This window comes from Ascaphus truei, chromosome 11 (assembly GCF_040206685.1).
Source record: "Ascaphus truei isolate aAscTru1 chromosome 11, aAscTru1.hap1, whole genome shotgun sequence".
NCBI classification, from domain to species: domain Eukaryota; kingdom Metazoa; phylum Chordata; class Amphibia; order Anura; family Ascaphidae; genus Ascaphus; species Ascaphus truei.
This window is the reverse complement of record NC_134493.1, coordinates 42,364,493-42,387,058: the sequence shown is the minus strand read 5'-3', so window position 1 is coordinate 42,387,058 and position 22,566 is coordinate 42,364,493. Positions and strand designations below refer to the sequence as shown.

Genomic DNA, 22,566 nt, shown 5'->3' with positions numbered 1-22,566 from the left:
TGGGATGATCACACTATTGTGACCTATGGACTAGAAAAATGAAAAATGTACTATATAGTTGAAACAGTTGATAACATATAAAAAAAGTGTTAAAAATAGAACATAAAAATATGAAAACTATATATAAATGAATCGATACTTAAGTCCATATGAGTCCATGAAAATGACAATAATAAAGTCCAGGCTGCTTCTTCTTGGGCTCACCAACCTCCCAACGAACCTATTAGAAAAAAAGAAGAGAAAAAGCGCCCGATCCTTGTATAAAATCAGATATAAAATTTTTAATAAATCATGGACAGACAAATGCACACTCACACTTTGTCAATAAAAATAAGGCATGTTATGGGACCAGCCCATGCACCAGATTGAAGACTCCACAGTTCACCTCCGTACGATTGCGTCTGAAATGGCTTTCAATGAACGTTTGCTGTTGCCGCAATCACCGAAATGGGTTTTCTCCCTTTAGACCAGAACTTGTCAGTTCCGTGCGGCCGCCATTACTCTCACACGAATCAGGGACCAGGGAAATCTTCACTGACGTCCTCACTCTGGCGTCAGGACAGCTCGACCACCATAGTTTCAATGCCACGTGACCCTACGCGTTTCCTCCGTCTCAGCGGATTTCATCAGGGGATATATATAATCACATTTACGACTCCTGTTTATGTTTCCCCACATGCCAAATAGATTGTAAGCTCTTCAGGGCAGGTACTGTTACATGTATGTCTTATCCCATGTGTATTATTAAATTCCCTGTATTATAATTGCATTGCTGTAAACCCTGTAAAATGCGGCACACCTTATCGGCGCTGTAGATATATAATATTTTACATTTGTTTATCTCATTTACGTTTTTTCTCTTATTAAATCTCCCTGTTCTCTCCGTTTTGCCCACACGTAGCTGACGTCAAAAATGTCAACATAGCGTGAATTCTGACATCTGTGCCCAGAAGATGTTACAGGGCAGAGTGCTTTCACTTAGTCCTAAAAGACCACCAATTGGTCAGCTTTTCAGGATATCCCTGCTTCAGCACAGGTGGCTCAATCAGTGGCCCAGTCTTTGACTTTGAGTCACCTGTGCTGAAGCAGGGATATCCTGAAAACCTGACCTGTTGGCGAGTGTTGAGGACTGGCGTTGGCTACACCTGCTTTATTGCATCCTCAGTAGATGTTGTTATTTGAGTGACAGGACACAACTGGATAAAGAAATAACTACATATGCCCTACATTTGTCTTTTCGGCCTATCGGGGCTATGTAAGTACTTGTTACTCATTAACTGCGGCGTGAGCTCATTACTAGAACAGTTCCGTCTGGAGCGGAACGAAACAATCCGGTTCATAAAGGTGAACACTGCTGTCTGCCACACCATATACACGGGCAGGTGAATTAATGCATTTCCGCTCTTACATATTCGGTCTCAGGAAGGCATTGCTAAATGGTTCATTATCATTTACAGACCAGAATAAAGTTATTTATTTATTTATTTTTGCAGGGATTCCCTGCTTTTGCTACTTTTCACTGTACAGTTTTCTACTTGTGTGTTTTGGGTTCTAGGGGAGTGTATAAAAATGCCTTCTTTGTTATTATTCTGGACATTTTCTACATTTGGGATGGCGAGCGTACCTTTGATGTGGCCATAATAAAAATTAATAGTGTCAAATACATTGTAAGTTGGTTATAACTGCTCCTGCAGACATGTCAGTCTCTGAGGAGCAAACAATGAGATTTATGGGGTTGGGCCCCAAAATTGCATTTTAAACCTTGCATTTTGACCCTCTGGTACTTAAGGGGATAATGAAAAATGTTTAAAACAAAACATTATTATAAACCTTATCAGATCCCACCAGATCTACGTTCAATTGTCATAAACCTTATCAGATCCCACTAGATCCGTGCATAATTCTCATAAACCTTGTCAGATTATTTATTTATTTATAAAATATTTTACCAGGAAGTAATACATTGAGAGTTACCTCTCGTTTTCAAGTATGTCCTGGGCACAGAGTAAAACAAGTAATACAAGATCCCGTCAGATCATGCATAATTCTCATAAACCTCATCAGATCCATGCATAATTCACATAAACCTTGTCAGATCCAGTCAGATCATGCATAATTCTCATAAACCTTATCAGATCCCACCAGATTCGTGCATAATTCACATAAACCTTGTCAGATCCCGCCAGATAATGTATAATTCTCATAAACCTTGTCGGAACCCGCCAGATCCGTGCATATTTCTCATAAACCTTCAGATTTTGCCAGATCCGTGCATAATTCTCACAACCCTCATCAGATCCCACTAGATCCATGCATAATTCTAATAAACCTTATCAGATCCCACCAGATCCGTGCACAATTCTCGTAAATTGTGACATATCCCACCAGATCCGCCCATAATTCTCACAAACCTTGTCTGATCTCTGCAGATCTGTGCATAATTTTCATAAACCTCATCAGATCCCACCAGATCCGTGCATAATTCTCATAAACCTCGCCAGATCCCGTCAGATCCGTGCATAATTCTCATAAACCTCGTCAGATCCCGTCAGATCCGTGCATAATTCTCATAAACCTCGTCAGATCCTGTCAGATCCGTGCATAATTCTCATAAACCTCGTCAGATCCTGTCAGATCCGTGCATAATTCACACATTTACTGCTGGATCGGAGAATAATTCACACAAACACTGCCAGATACATGTGCCATTCCCGCGAACACAACTAAGATCTACGTATACTTTTCACATACCTTTCTGTGCATATCCCTCATGCCCAATTCACACAATAACAACCAGAACCTGCTGGATCCATGCGTACGTTCAGAAACTGCTGGATCCATGCGTACGTTCAGAACCTGCTGGATCCATGCGTACGTTCAGAACCTGCTGGATCCATGCGTACGTTCAGAACCTGCTGGATCCATGCGTACGTTCAGAACCTGCTGGATCCATGCGTACGTTCAGAACCTGCTGGATACATGCGTACGTTCAGAACCTGCTGGATACATGCGTACGTTCAGAACCTGCTGGATCCATGCGTACGTTCAGAACCTGCTGGATCCATGCGTACGTTCAGAACCTGCTGGATCCATGCGTACGTTCAGAACCTGCTGGATACATGCGTACGTTCAGAACCTGCTGGATACATGCGTACGTTTCACCAAGGTGCTTGGGTTTAGTTCTATGCTGATTTTGTATCGCTGTGCCGAAACATTTTGCAAATCCTCCTGTATCCGGCAGGACCTGCTCATTACCTTCTTCCTACACCCGCACACACCCCATCCTGCATTCTGTGTATGTATACGCTTATTTATATAGCGCCCACTGTGTGCGCAGCGCTGTGCAACATTACAATAGGCAGTAAACACAATACAAACAGCGGGAATAACGTGCAACAGGTACATGGCACCATATGCAGCTAGAGGAAACCCTGTCCCAAAGAGCTTACAATCTAAGTGTCATAATCTATATCTGTACAGATCATGTCCCTCTGATAGGACGTCCCAGGAACACCCTATTGCTACAACCCATAAGTAAAATGTTAAAAGCGCAGTCTCGCTGATATATGTATAGCGTGTATAATGTTATGTATACTGTGTTTATACTGTTATCATTATGTATACTGTGTATATAATGTTGTGTATACTTTTGTGTATATAGTGTTATGTATATTGTGTGTATACTGTGTATATATTGTTGTCTATACTGTAGTTATGTATACTGTGTATACAGTATATTGTTGTGTATACTGTACTGTTATGTATACTTTGTATATATTGTTGTGTATACTGTACTGGTAGGTATACTATGTATATACTATTATGTGTACTGTTATGTATACTGTGTATATACTGTTATGTTACATATACTGTGTATATACTGTTATGTATACTGTGCATATACTGTTGTGTATACTGTGTAAATAAAAATCTCATGTGTGAGCACATTCGTGTCTCAGGCAGGTCTGCAATTCTGCCTTTCTCCACTGCAGCCAGGGATTATGGGTAATAACATGCAAATGAGCACTCACTGGGTCACCCTTTTGCTTCTTGTATATTTTAACCTGAACCCCAATACAAAAAAAAGAGGCACTTTTCCTGAGTATTTTTAGTTATTGGCACATTTTGTAGCAGATCTCCCCTGTGCCCTGCTGCTGCTGCAGGGTGCCAGGGTGCTGTATGAGGGGGAGGGGAGTGTGCAGCAGGATGCATGGGGCTGTCTCTGTGTGTATGGGGTGGGTATAGGGGCTGTCTCTGTGTGTATGGGGTGGGTATAGGGGCTGTCCCTGTGTGTATGGGGTGGGTATAGGGGCTGTCTCTGTGTGTATGGGGTGGGTATAGGGGCTGTCCCTGTGTGTATGGGGTGGGTATAGGGGCTGTCTCTGTGTGTATGGGGTGGGTATAGGGGCTGTCCCTGTGTGTATGGGGTGGGTATAGGGGCTGTCTCTGTGTGTATGGGGTGGGTATAGGGGCTGGATGTGCAGTCTCAGGTCCCTCCTCCCTCTCTCACACAGCAGCAGGTTAGAGAGCTGCAGGTTTACTGAACAACTTCTCTGGTGGTGATGCAAGGGGGAGGGGGGCTTTGACCTTAACACCCCCCCCCAAAAAAAACATAACACCCCAATAACCCCCCACTGCGCACCCCTCCTTTGCACAGCTCCAGCGCAGCTCAGTGAGGAGGAGGAGGAGGACGCTGCCAACATGAACACCCTGGGGTTTGATGACAGTTCCCTGGACCAGCTGCACCCCTCTCTGTCCCTCCATGAGTCCAGTGACATAGACACAGCGCTGCTCAGTGACATAGATGGTGGGTGATCTGTGTATTTATTTATAGGGGGTGTGTGCGTGTGTCAGTGTCCGGGGTCAAGTTGTTTTATTTGTTGTTGATACTTTGTAACCAGATGTAAAACATTTTTTTTTTGCAAGTGACAGAAGGGGACCTGGGACAAAGACACTGTCTGATGACCCTTCAGTAGAGGGGGGTGGGTGAGATTTGGGGAATATCTGGAGAACCCTTAATATTTTATCTGTGTATTTTTCTTCTCTTAGTTTGGGGGGGGGGGGGTGCGTTTGATGGGTTTTGCTTAGATGCTCTCTGACCTGTTTTCATTTCTAATCAGGAATAAAGTGTGGGGTAGGGGTGGGGGTCTGCAGACATCTCATTGTAAGGGTTATCTCCCACCCCCAAAAATTATCAAACCCAAGCATTTCTTTCTGCTCCAGCATGGTATTTAAATACCCTCCAACAGCACAGGTTTTGGGGTCTTCTAAGACCACCTGTCCCTATTAAAGAGAATGTTTTTGTGTGTGGTAAGCTGCAGGTCAGGGGACTTCCATAGTAATTCCATTGGAAGTACTGTACCTCCATCCAACAGCAGTATAGGAACTACAGTGGGACCTATTGTTAGGAGCAAAATGTTAGATTAAATGGATCTGTAAGTGCACCTTGTGTACCCCCAATATCTGTGTCGCCCCCCGCATGTTCCCATGTGCTTCTATCTCCCCCTAAAACTATTAATAGGGTTTTTTCCCTGATGCTGCCATGCTTTCTGTGAGCCAGGCTGGGGAAGCCCCGCCCCTCTGTGACATCACACAGAGGTTACTGGCGGTCATTGCCTGAGCTGCACATGTGCCAGTGTGGTCAGCGGCTACGTCCCCGGGGGGCGCGCGCTCCTGGGCAGCCAGGACCGCTCGCGCCACCCGAATATACAGAACAATACAGCGGCGCAGCGTAAAAACAATACTCTGTGCATGGCAAGCAGTAATCTAGTTACATGTCTGTATGTATATCTTTATATAGCGCCCACAGTGTACCCAGCGCTTTACAAGAGAGTACAGTACGGGGAATTATAGTACAATAAGTGCAAAGAAGATCAGGCAATAGGAAAGGAAATCCCTGCCCCGGAGAGCTTACAATCTAAGTGTAGTGTTATTATCATTGTTTAATTGTATGGCGCTGACATATAGTGCAGCGTGGTACAATGTGGGAGGACTGCAACGCTGGCCGACAATAACTATGTTAAAATAAGCAGACGACAGGGATGAGGTCCCTGGTACAAGGAGCTAACAATCTTATCTGTGCTATGAAGAATTGTTTTAAACATGTCCTGTTTTGGGGGAGTTTGGCGTTGGGGCTCAAACTAAGCCCTTGAGTGCTGGGGGCGGTAAGGGAAATGAAAAACCGTGCTTTTCGCGCGCTGCGCCATTTGTTTTGCGGCCGATCGTTAACCCGTGAGGCTCACTCCGGCCAGGCAGGGGTTCGAGGCGTAGAGAGACAGAATGGGTATTATCCAACTTCCATGGGACGCGCTGGGCACAACTCCAGCGCGGTGCCTTGTTGTATTAACCCAAGGAGAGGGGACGGAGATTCCGCACTTTGCGTCAGTTTTGCTCCGAAGCGGCTTTGAACGCACAGGTTTATCGGAGCAAATCTGGGATAAAATGTGCAACGCAGAACTAAATCCCGCTGCAGTAAATAGGATTCCTGTTCCTGCACACCACTGTGCCACGGAATTGTTCCTCTTTTGCCTTGTGACAGAGACTCCATAAACTGCAGGGTGATACCCGGCTAAGTGCATTACATTTTATTTCAACTGGGCCCCTGATTGAGCCACCTGTGCTGAAGCAGGGATATCCTGAAAACCTGGCCTGTTGGTAGCCCTTGAGGACTGGAGTTGCCCGCCCCCTGCAAGCAGGACTGGGCTTGATTAATGCAATGATTTGTTTTTGGTTTGTAGTGCGAGCTGGACATTTGGGGTGTATATATAGATATGTTAAAACAATTAAGTGTTTTGTTAAAGTTTATAGTGTGGGTACGCGTACTGTATCACATAGCCTAGGGGGCTCAACTCCAGTCCTCAAACCCCCACCCCCAACAGGTCAGGTTTTCAGGATATCCCTGCTTCAGCACAGGTGGCTAAGTTGCACACTTCATAACACAGGTATTCACCATCACAGTTTGCAGAGCCGATCCGTCAGTGTGTGTGTATCTGAGCAAGCGCGTGTGATCAGGCATCTTATACTGTGCTTGTGAAAGGGACCCCCCCACCCCCAGATGATAAACATGAGGTGGTGTATAGGGGTGCTGAGTATCTACATACACTCTGTTTATCAAACTCTCCCACCAGATTCACAGGAGGTAAAATGTTTTTAAAAAGTCAACGTTATTCTTTTTCTCTGGTTTAAATCTGGTGCTGTTTATTGCTGCACTGTTGCAGTTGGGAGACGTTTTAAAACCTGCAACGTCCCCTTAGGGAAAAAAAAAGAACGTAACCCCCTGCAGTGCTGGGAAGCCGGCAGCGGGTTTGCAGTGTGATTTTTGGACGCTGACAAAACCCGCAGCGCATTGCCGTGCTTGAAATGCTGGTTCCGCTCAGTGTGTGATTATACTCGGCACTGCTGTATAGTGCAGCTTGGTTAGTTTCATGGGAGGGGCTTGAACAGGAACGGTAGCTTTGTTTGGAAGCATGGCCTATAAAGATGTTACAGTGCTGAGCGCTGTCGCATAGCTGCGGTTCTGGTATAAGGTGTATATCAGTAACGGGCCGTAGCTGTATTGTTCAATCCATCAGTTACAAGGGAAAATAAAAACGAAATCTGAATAAAATAAAATGAAAAACAAACCCTTTCCCTAACTCGGGGGTTCTCAACTCCCATCCTTAAGGGCCACCAACAGGTCAGGGTTTCAAGATATCCCTGCTTCAGCACAGGTGGGTCCATCGAAGACTGAGCCACTGATTGAGCCACCTGTGCTGAAGCAGAGACTGAGCTACCTGTGCTGAAGCAGGGATATCCTAGAAACCTGACCTGTTGGGGGGGAGGGGGGGGACTTGAGGACTGGAGTCGAGAACCCCTGCCATAACTGCCGGGTTTGTGGAAAGGTGCCGTATTAAAAACTAGCCTTTATTTATCCTCTATAGAAAGGGTCAAATTTACCCCTTCTGCCCCAGAGGGGCCGCTGTTACACACTGGTGCGCGTGTGGTGAATAAAGTGGTTATTTAGTATTTTTATTGTATGTATATCTTAATATAGCGCCCGCAGTGTACTCAGCATTGTACAAAGACAACACCGTACAGGGAATTATAATACAATAAGCGCAGTAAAGTCAGACAATAGGGAAGGGAATCCCTGCCCCGGAGAGCTTACACTCTATTAGGTTTTGGGGATCTCGCTGTGAGACCCCCAGACCCTCAGTAAGGTAGTAGCAGTCGGGGTGGGGGGCTCGTGGATGCCCTGTAATATCCCAGAGAGCTACCTACTACAGCAGTGGGGGGGGGGTTGCAGGGTTACAGCTGAATGACCGGCAGTAACCTCCACTTCAGAGGCAGGCAGGCCGGTCCTTCCTCAGTCTGCGGGTCAGGCACGAGCTCTCCCTGATTGGTCCTGAGCAGTCACCTCATCCCAAAGCTGTGATTCACTCCAGGGGCGGAGGAGAGGGGCAGATGCCAGAGCAGGGGCGGGGGATAAGCCAGTGACGGAGAAGGGGGAGGGGGTAAGATAGAGAGGGACGCTCAAATCCCTGGGACTTCCCATAATAACAGGATCCCGGGATGCGTGCAGTGGGTATCGGGACTCGGGAGGGGGAGGGGCAGAGAATTCGGGAGGTGCAGGCTGCTCTCACCCTAGGCCTGTCATGGAATGCACTTTTGAAGGTACGGAACCTGTGCGGGTCATGCAGTGCAATGTAGTAACACGCAGAGCGACGACGTAGTAACACGCAGAGCGATATAATAAGACGCAGAGCGATATAATAAGACGCAGAGCGACGATGTAATAAGACGCAGAGCGACGATGTAATAACACGCAGAGCGACGATGTAATAACACGCAGAGCGACGATGTAATAACACGCAGAGCGACGATGTAATAACACGCAGAGCGACGATGTAATAACACGCAGAGCGACGATGTAATAACACGCAGAGCGACGATGTAATAACACGCAGAGCGACGATGTAAAAACACGCAGAGGGATGTAATGACACGCAGAGCGATATAATGACACGCAGAGCGATATAATGACACGCAGAGCGATATAATGACACGCAGAGCGATATAATGACACGCAGAGCGATATAATGACACGCGTAGCGACAATATAATGACACGCAGAGCAATATAATGACACGCAGAGCGATATAATAACACGCAGAGCAATGTAATAACACTCAGAGCAATGTAATAACACGCAGAGCAATATAATGACACGCAGAGCGATATAATGACACGCAGATCGATATAATGACACGCATAGCGACAATGTAATACCACGCAGAGCAATATAATAAAATGCAGAGCGATATAATAACAAGCAGAGCGATATAATAACAAGCAGAGCGATATAATAACAAGCAGAGCGATATAATAACAAGCAGAGCGATATAATAACAAGCAGAGCGATATAATAACAAGCAGAGCGATATAATAACAAGCAGAGCGATATAATAACAAGCAGAGCGATATAATAACAAGCAGAGCGATATAATAACAAGCAGAGCGATATGACACACAGAGCAATGCAATAACATGCAGAGACATCCAAACAATATAATAACACGCAGAGCTATATGACACGCAGAGCGATATAATGACATGCAGTCATCTAATAACAGTGATATAGTAACACGTGACACGCAGAACCATACAATAACACCTTTACCCGTGCGTGCCACCTGTACCCTTCTGTAACCCGTGCCCGTGTGTCTAGTATCTGTGTGACCCATTCTCGTGTGTGTGACCCTCTTGCCGCCCCTCTCCGTTCTCTCCGCCCGTTGTGTAATCACCGCTGTATGTAGCCGGTAACTGGAGGTGGATATTTTTTTTAACCCCTTCACTGCCAGCCGTGCCGATGCCACCTGACAGGATACAGGCCCATATTCACTCGGCAGTATTCTGCCGTAAGACACCTTCTAACCCTTTGAGTTGAGTGGCGGCTCCCAGCGACGAGAGACGTCTTGTGGTAGAATACCGCTTCGTAAATATATCCTGCGTGGGGGTTAAAATGCCACCCCAAAAAATGTATTGTAGGAACACTTTAAAAATGTCTGGTTGGTGCCGGAAAGTCTGTGCACGTGGTGTGATGTCTGGATACTTTTCTCAAGCATCCTCTTCTTCTCTCCCCACAGATATGCTTCAGCTCATTAACAACCAGGACAGTGACTTTCCTGGGCTGTTTGATGCTTCCTTCGGGGCCCCCGTGCAGGGAGAGCTCGCTGGGGGTGCACCGGTGGGTGTCCTCGAGGGGTTTCTGGGGGGCTCGACTCCCGCAACCTCCACGAAGATGTACCATGCTCCCCAGCCCAGGTTCCCGGGCCCACAGAGGCTCGCTCCTTCCCAGGATAACCTGGGACAGCAGCTCACGGCGTCGGCGCAGAGCGGAGTGAAGGACGAGCCCATGCAGATCTGTGCTGCTCCGCAGCTCGCCTCGGCCAAGATCCAGCCGGCTCTGCAGCAACCGCAGAGCATAATGTTAGGGCCGAGCTTCCTGACACAGGCGCAGCCACGGTACAGCATGCAGCCCGTGTTAGGGGCATACCCGGAGCAGGCGGCATACCCAGGTAACTATGGGGCATGCACAGGTAACTATGGGGCATGCACAGGTAACTATGGGGCATGCACAGGTAACTATGGGGTATGCACAGGTAACCACGGGGCATGCACAGGTAACCACGGGGCATGCACAGGTAACCACGGGGCATGCACAGGTAACCACGGGGCAGAGAAAACAGCACCTAATTGAGAAGGGGATCATTTTTTCATCGATTAAAACCTGCCGCAGATTTTATTTTTGTTCTGTTTTTAATTTTTTTTGGGGGGTCGGCAAAAACGGCACCAGATTTATTCCAGAAACGAAACGTGGCGCTGAAAGGCGTTTGTTGCTGGTTTTTACGTCCCTGTGTTGTTCTTTTGTTTCTCTGGTTGTTTGGGGGCTGAGTTTGTGCTGCGTTGATGTTATGTCCCCGAGTAGAAAGTCTCATCGAGTCTCCCGTGGTCAAAACAATGACCGACTCCTAACGAGCTCCTGCTGCAGCTAATGAGTGGATTTAATGGGGTGTGAATGTTCACCCGGCGTAGTCTCAGGGGTCTCTCTGTCTGAATAGGTGCAGCCCAGCAGAGCGTCGCAGCCCAACCGCTGCAGAGCATCACAGCCCAGCAGAGCGTCGCGGCCCAACCGCTGCAGAGCATCGCAGCCCAACCGCTGCAGAGCTTCGCAGCCCAGCAGAGCGTCACGTGCAAACCGCTGCAGAGCATCGCAGCCCAACCGCTGCAGAGCATCGCAGCCCAGTCGCTGCAGAGCGGCGTAGGTCAGCCGCTGCAGAGTGTGACTCACTCCTCCCCCCAGATCCAGCAGACTGTCACCATCCACACGCAGAACATCACTCCCCAGCAGTTCCTGCCTGCTAACGGCGCCTCGTCTGTCACCCCCCAAATCCAACAGGTGAGTGGGGGGGATCCTGATAGCCGCAAACTGGGCCGTTTCAAAAACACGCCCCCCCCCGTCCCTCTCTCTTCCCCCTCCCTCGCTCCCCCCCAGTCCCTCTCTTCCCCTTCCCTCGCTCCCCTCTCTTTCCCTCTCCCCCTCCCTCGCTCCCCTCTCTCTCCCCCTCCCTCACTGACCCCAAGAGCTTGCAATCTCAGTGCTCCCCTCCTTCTCTCGGGCAGGTCCTGCTGCAGCCGCATTTTATCAAAGCCGACTCTCTGCTCCTGACTGCCGTCAAGACGGACGGGACCATGGTGTCCGGGATAAATACCGCCACCATACAGACGGCGCCCCTGCAGATGCCGGTGAGCCACGGAGGGGTCCCGTGTCACGTGCCTTTTACACATTGTATTTGCTGTATACAGAACCTCAGAATCGCACCAATCACATAGTTCTGTTCCACTTTTTAGCTACCCTGAAAGAGTAGTGAGTGCATGGAACAGCCTCCCTGTAGAATCCCCACGCACAGCAGCCTCGCTGATCCTCCCAGCGCCATCAGCCCCCTTGGCACTGACAGGGTTAAAGCCCATGTGTAACCCACTTCCTGAGCGATATTTAGTAACAATTTATTAGTACCCTGTAAAAAAATCAGCTGCATACGTTTTTACGTTTGGTAACGCATTATACCAGCATAATTACTACACAAAAATTTCAGCTGTCGCTCTGGCTGCTCGCTCTCGCTCGCTGCTCTCTCTCGCTGCTCTCTCTCGCTCACTGCTCTCACTCACTCGCTGCTCTCTCTCGCTCACTGCTCTCGCTCACTCGCTGCTCTCTCTCGCTGCTCTCTCTCGCTCTCTCTCGCTCTCTCTCTCTCGCTGCTTCTCTCGCTCGCTGCTCGCTCTCTGCTCTCTCTCTCTCGCTGCTCGCTCGCTCTCTCTCGCTCGCTCTCTCTCGCTGCTCGCTCGCTCTCTCTCGCTCGCTCTCTCTCACTGCTCGCGCTCTCTCTCACTGCTCGCGCTCTCTCACTGCTCGCGCTCTCTCACTGCTCGCGCTCTCTCACTGCTCGCTCTCTCACTGCTCTCTCTCTCACTGCTCTCTCTCTCTGCTCGCGCTCTCTCTCACTGCTCGCTCGCTCGCTCGCTGCTCTCTCTCTCTCACTGCTCGCACTCTCTCGCGGCTCTCTCTCTCTCACTGCTTGCTCGCTCTCTCGCTGCTCGCTCTCTCGCTGCTCGCTCTCTCGCTGCTCGCTCTCTCTCGCTGCTCGCTCTCTCACTGCGCTCTCTCTCACTGCGCTCTCTCTCACTGCGCTCTCTCTCACTGCTCTCTCTCTCACTGCTCTCTCTCTCACTGCTCTCTCTCTCACTCTCTCACTGCTCTCACTGCTTGCTCTCTCGCTGCTCGCTCTCTCGCTGCTCTCTCTCGCTGCTCGCTCTCTCGCTCTCACTGCTCTCTCGCTGCTCGCTCTCACTGCTCTCACTCTCTCGCTGCCCTCTCACCTTTCCCAGCCTGTCAGGCTGCAGCTCCAGCCTCACGCTGCACTACTTGAGGCCCCGCCCACCTACGGAGGCTCTGCAGGGGAAGGGATATCCCTCTGTCCTTCCTGCTGCATCTCAGGCTCCGCCCCCTGACCCAGGCCCCGCCCACCTGCAGGGGAAGGGATATCCCTCTGTCCTTCCTGCTGCATCTCAGGCTCCGCCCCCTGACCCAGGCCCCGCCCCCTGACCCAGGCCCCGCCCACCTAATTTCCCTCTGTGCTTCCTGCCCGCTGCAGGGAATTAATGTGCAGGCTGCAGGGGGCCGGGCCGCCACAGGGGTGGAGAGCGGGCCCCCCCAAGAGCACGGGCACCCAGACTTTGCCCGGACTATAGCTAGGCCCCTGACTCACAGTCTTATCGCCAACACAGCATTAGGTAAAGCAGAGTTACTCGTCTGACGTTTTTTGTGCTGTGTAAGCCAGGGGGAGCTCAACTCCAGTCTCCCCTCCAACAGGACAGGCTTTCAGGATATCCCAGCTTCAGGTGGCTCGACCCAGCCTCTGATTGAGCCACCTGCACTGAAGCAGGGACTGATTGAGCCACCTGTGCTGAAGCTGGGACTGAGCTAGCTGTGCTGAAGCAGGGACTGATTGAGCCACCTGTGCTGAAGCTGGGACTGAGCTAGCTGTGCTGAAGCAGGGACTGATTGAGCCACCTGTGCTGAAGCTGGGACTGAGCCACCTGTGCTGAAGCTGGGACTGAGCTAGCTGTGCTGAAGATGGGACTGATTGAGCCACCTGTGTTGAAGCTGGGACTGAGCTAGCTGTGCTGAAGCAGGGACTGATTGAGCCACCTGTGCTGAAGCTGGGACTGAGCTAGCTGTGCTGAAGCAGGGACTGATTGAGCCACCTGTGTTGAAGCTGGGACTGAGCTAGCTGTGCTGAAGCAGGGACTGATTGAGCCACAAGCTGGGATAGCCTGAAAACCTGACCTGCTTGGTGGGGCTTGAGGACTGAGGTTGAGCGCCCCCTGGTGTAACCAATTAAAGTTGTCATTCCGATGCGTTGATTCGGGTCGAGGTCCGGCTATTTTTTATACCCGGGCGTTGTGTGTTCCCTGATAGGCCCTGATGAGCGCGGGCACGTTCCTGACCACGATGCCGCTGATGATGGACCCGGACAAGCTGCCTATCACCCGTATCACGGCCAGCGGCAAGATGGCCATGCTGAACTTCAAGGGCGAGAAGCGCACGGCGCACAACGCCATCGAGAAACGCTACCGCTCGTCCATCAACGACAAGATCGTGGAGCTCAAGGATTTGGTAGCGGGATCTGAGGCCAAGGTAAGCACGGGGAAACCGGCAGCTGCTGGGCGGCAGTTCCTGGTGCAACCCCTTTTGTAAAGAGCTCAGAGGAATTGCCCCCTGCACCACATTCACTTTAGCTCCTGGGTTTCCAGTGATACTTACCGGGGAAACAAAATGGTCGTTTAAAATCTCTCCAGCCTCATTTACCGGCTGTCCCTTCCTCTGGGGGCAGGGGGTTCCCGTCTATACAAAAATAAAGGGGGGGGGGGCAGAGAAACTGCTCCTTAACCCGTTGGCTGCCCTAGGGGCCGTGGCCCCAGTGTGACACGGACCTCCCGGTAAACATAGGTCACGTGACTGCTCCTCAGCGCGATCGTGTGACCGCGGCGGCTCCCTTTGACGCGGAAGCGGACGAGACCTCGTGATCTCCCCCCTTAAAGCAAGCCCTCTGCAGGGCGTGACCTGGAGCGCTTAGGGTGCCGGACCCCAGGACATAGTGGCAGCGTCTTGAGGCACCCAACGGGTTAAATAGTCGATAATTGGCTTACCTACCCCGATCTAACCACGCTAATAGCAGAGATTTGGCATTTTTTTTTTTTTTTTTTTTTTTTTGGGCGAAATTAATTACAAGTGAAAGTTTTTGGGGGGCCTCTGCTTAAGTGTTTGTCAATGAAGGTAAGGGAGGGGGACAGAGGGGGGTGCTGCCTGTGCAAACTCGTGTAGAACAAGCAGTGAGAACAGACAGAAGGGCGCGGGCGGGGGAAATGACATCCCTCCCAGGTCTCAGCACGTGTGATAAGTAACTTTGCAAAGGATTTAATAACACAGGTGTCCGGATTGGAAAATAAGGCATCAATCAACCAAATGTGACCGCTTAACCCTATCACTGCCATTAGTACACTTTGCTCCTAGGAGGGACTGACCCCGTAACCCTATCACTGCCATCAGTACACTTTGCTCCTAGGAGGGACTGACCCCTTAACCCTATCACTGCCATTAGTACACTTTGCCCCTAGGAGGGACTGACCCCTTAACCCTATCACTGCCATTAGTACACTTTGCCCCTAGGAGGGACTGAACCCTTAACCCTATCACTGCCATTAGTACACTTTGCTCCTAGGAGGGACTGACCCCTTAACCCTATCACTGCCATTAGTACACTTTGCCCCTAGGAGGGACTGACCCCTTAACCCTATCACTGCCATTAGTACACTTTGCCCCTAGGAGGGACTGACCTTTTAAAAGAGTATTAATTATGCATGGCCTGTTAATCAAAACCCATTCAATTACAACTTAAACAATTTCCTCTTCTGTAACTCTTAAAAAGCTGAACTCATCTTAGATGTGAAAATAGAGTCCATTAAAAATCCTTATAATAGTAATAATTATACAAGGTGGAAACTTGGATTATATTCATCCTTTAGCGCTGCAGGCCTCACTGACTAAAGATTACAATTCAGCACATGGCGGCTGCTGCTATATTGAGAGAGAGATATAAGCATTTATTTTGAAATATTCTGGCTTTATTTCTGCCCCGTTTAAAGTTTTTTATGGTGTTATTAAAGATGGCCGCCCTGTCTGTTAACAACCTGGAGGTCATGTGATATAGGAGCTGGGAATGGGATACTCAGACCCACTGAACGCTGATTGCGGTTGGGGTAACTGAGCGTCTTCCGTCTGTCCCCAGCTGAATAAGTCGTCCATTTTGAAGAAGGCCATTGACTACATTCGCTTTCTGCAGCAAAACAACGTCAAGCTGAAGCAGGAGAACATGGTGCTTAAAATGGCCGCCCAGAAAAACCGTAAGACCTCACTGCTTGCCCAATGCTTGTCACCTTCCCCGGAGCTCCTGATTGGTTGACATAACAGCTTTGACTAGGGCTAAGTCCGTGCTGCTGCAGAATGCGCGATCAGATTGCCTTAAAGCATTGATCGCGCCCATAGGCAGCGGGAGGGGGCGCGCGTTGCACAAGAAATCAGTTGAAACTGATTTCTCAGAGCGACTGGCGGGTCACGTGACCGGTTCGCCCAATGAGGGCGAGCCAGCTCAGTGACGCCCCTAGGCACGCCCCCCAACGGCGTACCTACCATGGCCTGAAAGCGCACCCGCTTCACGCAGGCGACGTCGCAGCCTTCGCAAGCCTCCACGCAGGCGACGTCGCAGCCTTCGCACGCCTCCACGCGGGCGACGTCGCAGCCTTCGCACGCCTCCACGCGGGCTACGTCGCAGCCTTCGCACGCCTCCACGCAGGCGACGTCGCAGCCTCCGCACGCCTCCACGCAGGCGACGTCGCAGCCTTCGCACGCCTCCACGCAGGCGACGTCGCAGCCTTCGCACGCCTCCACGCGGGCGACGTCGCAGCCTTCGCACGCCTCCACGCGGGCTACGTCGCAGCCTTCGCACGCCTCCACGCAGGCGACGTCGCAGCCTCCGCACGCCTCCACGCGGGCGGTGTCGCAGCCTTCGCACGCCTCCACGTGGGCGACGTCGCAGCCTCCGCACGCCTCCACGCGGGCGGTGTCGCAGCCTTCGCACGCCTCCACGTGGGCGACGTCGCAGCCTCCGCACGCCTCCACGCGGGCGACGTCGCAGTCTTCGCACGCCCCCACGCGGGCGGCGTCGCAGCCTTCGCACGCCTCCACGCGGGCGACGTCGCAGCCTTTGCACGCCTCCACGCGGGCGACGTCGCAGCCTTCGCACGCCTCCACGCGGGCGACGTCGCAGCCTTCGCACGCCTCCACGCGGGCGACGTCGCAGCCTTCGCACGCCTCCACGCATGAGTGTGTGCGAGCGCTGAGAACCGCTTTGTACATTTCGAGGCCTAGTCTTGCAGGCCACAGTTTGCTCAGTGCTGTGCCCGCGCGGCCATCTTTAAACATCCCGGCAGTCTGTGTGTGTGTTGGGTGGGACGCGCCTGACCTCACCTCCTCGGTTTCCCCTCAGAGACGCTGAAGGATCTAGTGGCCGCGAGCGGGGTTAATATGGACGTCCCGATGGACGGGGTGAAAGCGGAGATGATGGACGTGCTGACCCCACCGCCTTCGGACATGGGGTCGCCGTCACGCACCAGCAGCCCCCTGTCCCAGTGCAGCAGCGACTCTGAGCCTGACAGCCCCTTCTGTGAGGAAGCCAAGGTGAGCGCGCGAGCCGTGATAACCTGCTCACTGCGACACCTGCATGCATACCCTCCACACGGGACCACACGTGTGCAAACATCTGCACATCTTCCCACATGCACACGTTCCTGCACGTACACTACCACATTCCAGCACGCACACGTTCCCGCACGTACACTACCACATTCCAGCACGCACACGTTCCCGCGCGTACACTACCACATTCCAGCACGCACACGTTCCCGCACGTACACTACCACATTCCAGCACGCACACGTTCCCGCACGTACACTACCACATTCCAGCACGCACTCGTTCCCGCACGTACACTACCACATTCCAGCACGCACACGTTCCCGCACGTACACTACCACATTCCAGCACGCACACGTTCCCGCACGTACACTACCACATTCCAGCACGCACACGTTCCCGCGCGTACACTACCACATTCCAGCACGCACACGTTCCCGCACGTACACTACCACATTCCAGCACGCACACGTCCCGCACGTACACTACCACATTCCAGCACGCACACGTTCCCGCACGTACACTACCACATTCCAGCACGCACACGTTCCCGCACGTACACTACCACATTCCAGCACGCACACGTTCCCGCACGTACAATACCACATTCCAGCACGCACACGTTCCCGCACGTACACTACCACATTCCAGCACGCACACGTTCCCGCACGTACACTACCACATTCCAGCACGCACACGTTCCCGCACGTACACTACCACATTCCAGCACGCACACGTTCCCGCACGTACACTACCACATTCCAGCACGCACACGTTCCCGCACGTACACTACCACATTCCAGCACGCACACGTTCCCGCACGTACACTACCACATTCCAGCACGCACACGTTCCCGCACGTACACTACCACATTCCAGCACGCACACGTTCCCGCACGTACACTACCACATTCCAGCACGCACACGTTCCCGCGCGTACACTACCACATTCCAGCACGCACACGTTCCCGCGCGTACACTACCACATTCCAGCACGCACTCGTTCCCGCACGTACACTACCACATTCCAAAACGCACTCGTTCCCGCACGCACACGTTCCCACATGCACACTGCATACAGTCGCACACTCGCACGCACACTGCACATGTTCCCACACGCGCGCACACACATGCTCCTACACGCGCGCACACACATGCTCCCACACGCACACTGCACACGTTCCCACATGCATAATGCATACAGTCGCACACTCACACACATACTGCACACATTCCCACACGCGCGCACACACATTCCCACACACACACATGCTCCCAGACGCACACTGCACACGTTCCTACGCGCACACACTCCCACACTGCACACGTTCCCTCATGCACACGCTCCCACACACACACACACTGCACACGTTCCCACATGCACACGCTCCCACACACACACACACTGCACACGTTCCCACACGCACACTGCACACGTTCCCACACGCACATGCTCCCACACCCACACTACACGCGTTCCCACACGCACTCGCTCCCACACCCACACTACACGCGTTCCCACACGCACTCGCTCCCACACCCACACTGCACACGTTCCCACACGCACTCGCTCCCACACGCATTCCCTAATTCCCACATTCCCTCGCGCTCACGCTCTCACACCCTGCTCTCCGGATGTTACAGCTGCAGGTGAAGCAGGAGCTGGCGTCTCCCCCCGGCGCGGGGATGCTGGATCGCTCTCGCATGGCGCTCTGCGCTTTCGTTTTCCTCTGTCTTTCCTTCAACCCCCTGTCCTTCCTGATGGGCGGCTCTGGAGGCCACGGGTCCCCTGACAGTGCCACGTTCCACAGTGGCAGGAGCATGCTGGAAGTGGGGTCCTCAGGTATGTGCAGAGGGTCCGCAGGCTTCATGTCTGGCCCGTGTAATGTCTGACTGCGCAGGAACCTGCTACACATACATTACCAGGTGCCATATTCACCAAGCAGCGCTACTGCATAAGGCTGCGCTTCTAGTGCCGGCGACGGCGCGTCAAAACAAATGCATTGCCGCCGTTACATGCGCTTATAGTAAGCGCGACGGAGCGCCGGCTTGGTCGCGATCGCTGGAAGTCATCTCAATTTGATTTTACCAGCGACCGCAGCGTGACGTCACCGGCACGATAAGCGCGGCCTAGGACGCCGATTTGCAGCCCATTTAAATGGTGTCTTCATAACATAAAATGCCAGCGGGGTCCGTTATCTGCGCGTCACCCAGAGGAGCGCGTGTTGCAACGGGACGCGGCAAATTCCGTGTCCTAAATGTGACGCAGGCTCTAGAGGGAGGAGAGGGAGACCTGCCCCCTGCGGAATACACCCCAAAAATGTGTTTAAAGATGAAAGGACGCCCCGACTTTGCTAACCTTTTAAAATAAGGGTTTCATCTTCGGGTTTTTCAGACGCAGCACCGAGTATATTGTGCGATTTTGGGGATTCTACAGGGTTTTGGGGGTCATTTCAGCCATGGCCCCTTTTCCGGGGGCGCCGGCGACATGTTGCAAGCGTGTACACGGTTACGGTCTGCTGGTGTCGGCAGAACACAGCATTGGCCACAAGAGCTTGCAATCTCTTGGTGGTGGGGTGGGTTGTTTTTGGGTTTGAAATCCCTCCGCTTTTCTTCCAGAACCGTCTCCGTGGTCCGGCTGGCTGGCGCCTTCCACTCTCCTGTGGCCCGTTAACATCGGCATCGTGCTGGTGGTTTTCATCCGACTCTACATTTACGGCGAGCCGGTGACGCGCCTGCACTCCGAGTCCTCCGTCCTCTTCTGGCGCCACCGGAAGCAAGCGGATCTGGACCTGTCCCGGGTGAGCAGCACCAGAAACCCAGAACCCTGTTCCCCGGGAGAGAACTCCACCCGTTGTGTAGATCAGGGGGGCTCAACTCCAGTCCTCCTCCCCCCGCCCCCCCCCCGCCCCCGCCAAACAGGTCAGGTTTTCAGGATATCCCTGCTTCAGCACATGTGGCCCAATCAGTCCCTGCTTCAGCACAGGTGGATCCCTGAGGCAGGGACTGATTGAGCCACCGGTGCTGAAGCAGAGACTGAGCCACTTGTGCTGAAGCAGGGATATCCTGAAAACCTGACCTGTTAGTGGTCCTTGAGGACTGGCGTTCTCTACCCGTGGGTGGGTTAATTAACTGACCCATTTGTTGGCAAAGAATCCACAGAGCAGACAAGATTTGAGAGTTATTGAGGCTGGGAAGGCGGCCATTTTGTGTGACCCGCAATGATTCCCAGTTTGGGCCTTTATTTTAAATTGGTTAACGTCGCTGCCCACGTGTTGCAGGGGGATTTTGCCCAGGCCTCCCTGCACCTCTGGACGGCCCTGAAAGCCCTGGGGAGACCGCTCCCCACCTCCAACGTGGACCTGAGTTGCAGCCTGATGTGGAACCTGATCCGCCACGTGCTGCAGCGGCTGTGGGTGGGACGCTGGCTGGCGGCGCGGGCGGGGGGCTTCCGCAGAGACCACCAGCTGAAGGACGACGTGAGGAAGAGCTGCAGAGACGCTGCCCTGGTGTATCACCGGCTGCACCAGCTGCACATGACGGGTACGTGGGGGGAGTATACCAGGGCCACGCACTCATTACTCTGCACGTGGCAGCCCCGCGTTGCTCTGCACGGGGCAGCCCCGCGTTGCTCTGCACGGGGCAGCCCCGCGTTGCTCTGCACGTGGCAGCCCCGCGTTGCTCTGCACGTGGCAGCCCCGCGTTGCTCTGCACGGGGCAGCCCCGCGTTGCTCTGCACGGGGCAGCCCCGCGTTGCTCTGCACGTGGCAGCCCCGCGTTGCTCTGCACGTGGCAGCCCCGCGTTGCGTGTCACCTTAACTTCGAAATTTCCAGACTTTTGAAGGGTTACTTACAAACCTTAACTTCACTTTAAGTTCTTTTCAATTGAATATCTATCATTATTATTATTATCACCATTCCGTGGTCATTCCGTGGTCATTCTGTGTCTTCTTCTCTAGGGAAGCACGCAGGGGGGCACCTGTCTGCTATAAACATGGCGCTTAGCGCTGTGAACCTGGCCGAGTGCGCAGGAGACACCATCTCCGTGGCAACGCTGGCGGAGATCTATGTGGGGTCAGCGCTGCGCGTCAAGGCCAGTCTGCACCGCCGCTTCCACTTCCTGGCGGTGAGAGAGACTGCCCCGCTGACCACTCATACTGCCCCCATCACGCCTCCAACCTGCCCCCATCACGCCTCCAACCTGCCCCCATCACGCCTCCAACCTGCCCCCATCACGCCTCCCTCCTGCCCCCATCACGCCTCCCTCCTGCCCCCATCACGCCTCCCTCCTGCCCCCATCACGCCTCCCTCCTGCCCCCATCACGCCTCCCTCCTGCCCCCATCACGCCTCCCTCCTGCCCCCATCACGCCACCCTCCTGCCCCCATCACGCCTCCCTCCTGCCCCATCACGCCTCCATCCTGCCCCCATCACGCCTTCATCCTGCCCCGTCACGCCTCCATCCTGCCCCCGTCACGCCTCCATCCTGCCCCCGTCACGCCTCCATCCTGCCCCCGTCACGCCTCCATCCTGCCCCCGTCACGCCTCCATCCTGCCCCCGTCACGCCTCCATCCTGCCCCCGTCACGCCTCCATCCTGCCCCCGTCACGCCTCCATCCTGCCCCCGTCACGCCTCCATCCTGCCCCCGTCACGCCTCCATCCTGCCCCCGTCACGCCTCCATCCTGCCTCCATCCTGCCCTTATAAAATCCCATTAACCCTTTAATCTGCCACATTAACCCTTTAATCTGCCCCATGTCAGCTGCTTGGGCACAGAGGGGGTGCTGTCCTGAGACGTGGGTGAGGTGTCTGAACACGGTTATTTCCCCGCAGCGATTCTTCCTCTGCAGCGCACGGCAGGTGTGCCTGGCACAGAGTGTCACCGTCCCCCCCGCCATGGAGTGGCTCTGTCACCCCCTGGGACATCGCTTCTTTGTAGACGGAGACTGGATTGTGCGGAGTTCCCCCCGGGACAGTATCTACAGCACCGCGGGCAGCACAGGTACCAGCCTGAATGTATCAGTATATACACAACACTGCGAGACGCGCGGGTACCCAGCCTGAATATATCAGTATATACACAGCACTGCGAGACGCGCGGGTACCCAGCCTGAATATATCTGTATATACACAGCACCGCGGGACGCGCGGGTACCAGCCTAAATATATCAGTATGTACGCGGGACGCGCGGGTACCCAGCCTGAATATATCAGTAT

The 22,566-nt window shown here is 52.7% G+C and overlaps 1 protein-coding gene across 3 annotated transcripts in view; it reads left to right on the top strand.

The window, feature by feature from the left end:
* Window positions 1-4,490: 4,490 nt before the first annotated feature.
* The window catches only part of SREBF1 (sterol regulatory element binding transcription factor 1), a 33,834-nt gene continuing 15,758 nt past the window's right edge, over window positions 4,491-22,566 (top strand). For 2 of the 3 annotated variants that reach the window (XM_075565869.1, XM_075565871.1), the window contains exons 1-12: window positions 4,491-4,807; window positions 10,125-10,556; window positions 11,100-11,437; window positions 11,662-11,784; window positions 14,018-14,236; window positions 15,888-16,002; window positions 17,145-17,335; window positions 18,995-19,193; window positions 19,970-20,151; window positions 20,632-20,893; window positions 21,310-21,476; window positions 22,183-22,351. In XM_075565869.1, coding sequence (XP_075421984.1) covers window positions 4,702-4,807; window positions 10,125-10,556; window positions 11,100-11,437; window positions 11,662-11,784; window positions 14,018-14,236; window positions 15,888-16,002; window positions 17,145-17,335; window positions 18,995-19,193; window positions 19,970-20,151; window positions 20,632-20,893; window positions 21,310-21,476; window positions 22,183-22,351 — 2,503 coding nt within the window. In that variant the 5' untranslated portion in view covers window positions 4,491-4,701. Of the gene's footprint in view, window positions 4,808-8,545; window positions 8,653-10,124; window positions 10,557-11,099; window positions 11,438-11,661; window positions 11,785-14,017; window positions 14,237-15,887; window positions 16,003-17,144; window positions 17,336-18,994; window positions 19,194-19,969; window positions 20,152-20,631; window positions 20,894-21,309; window positions 21,477-22,182; window positions 22,352-22,566 lie in introns of those variants that run through there. The other variant, XM_075565870.1, reaches the window with a different exon arrangement.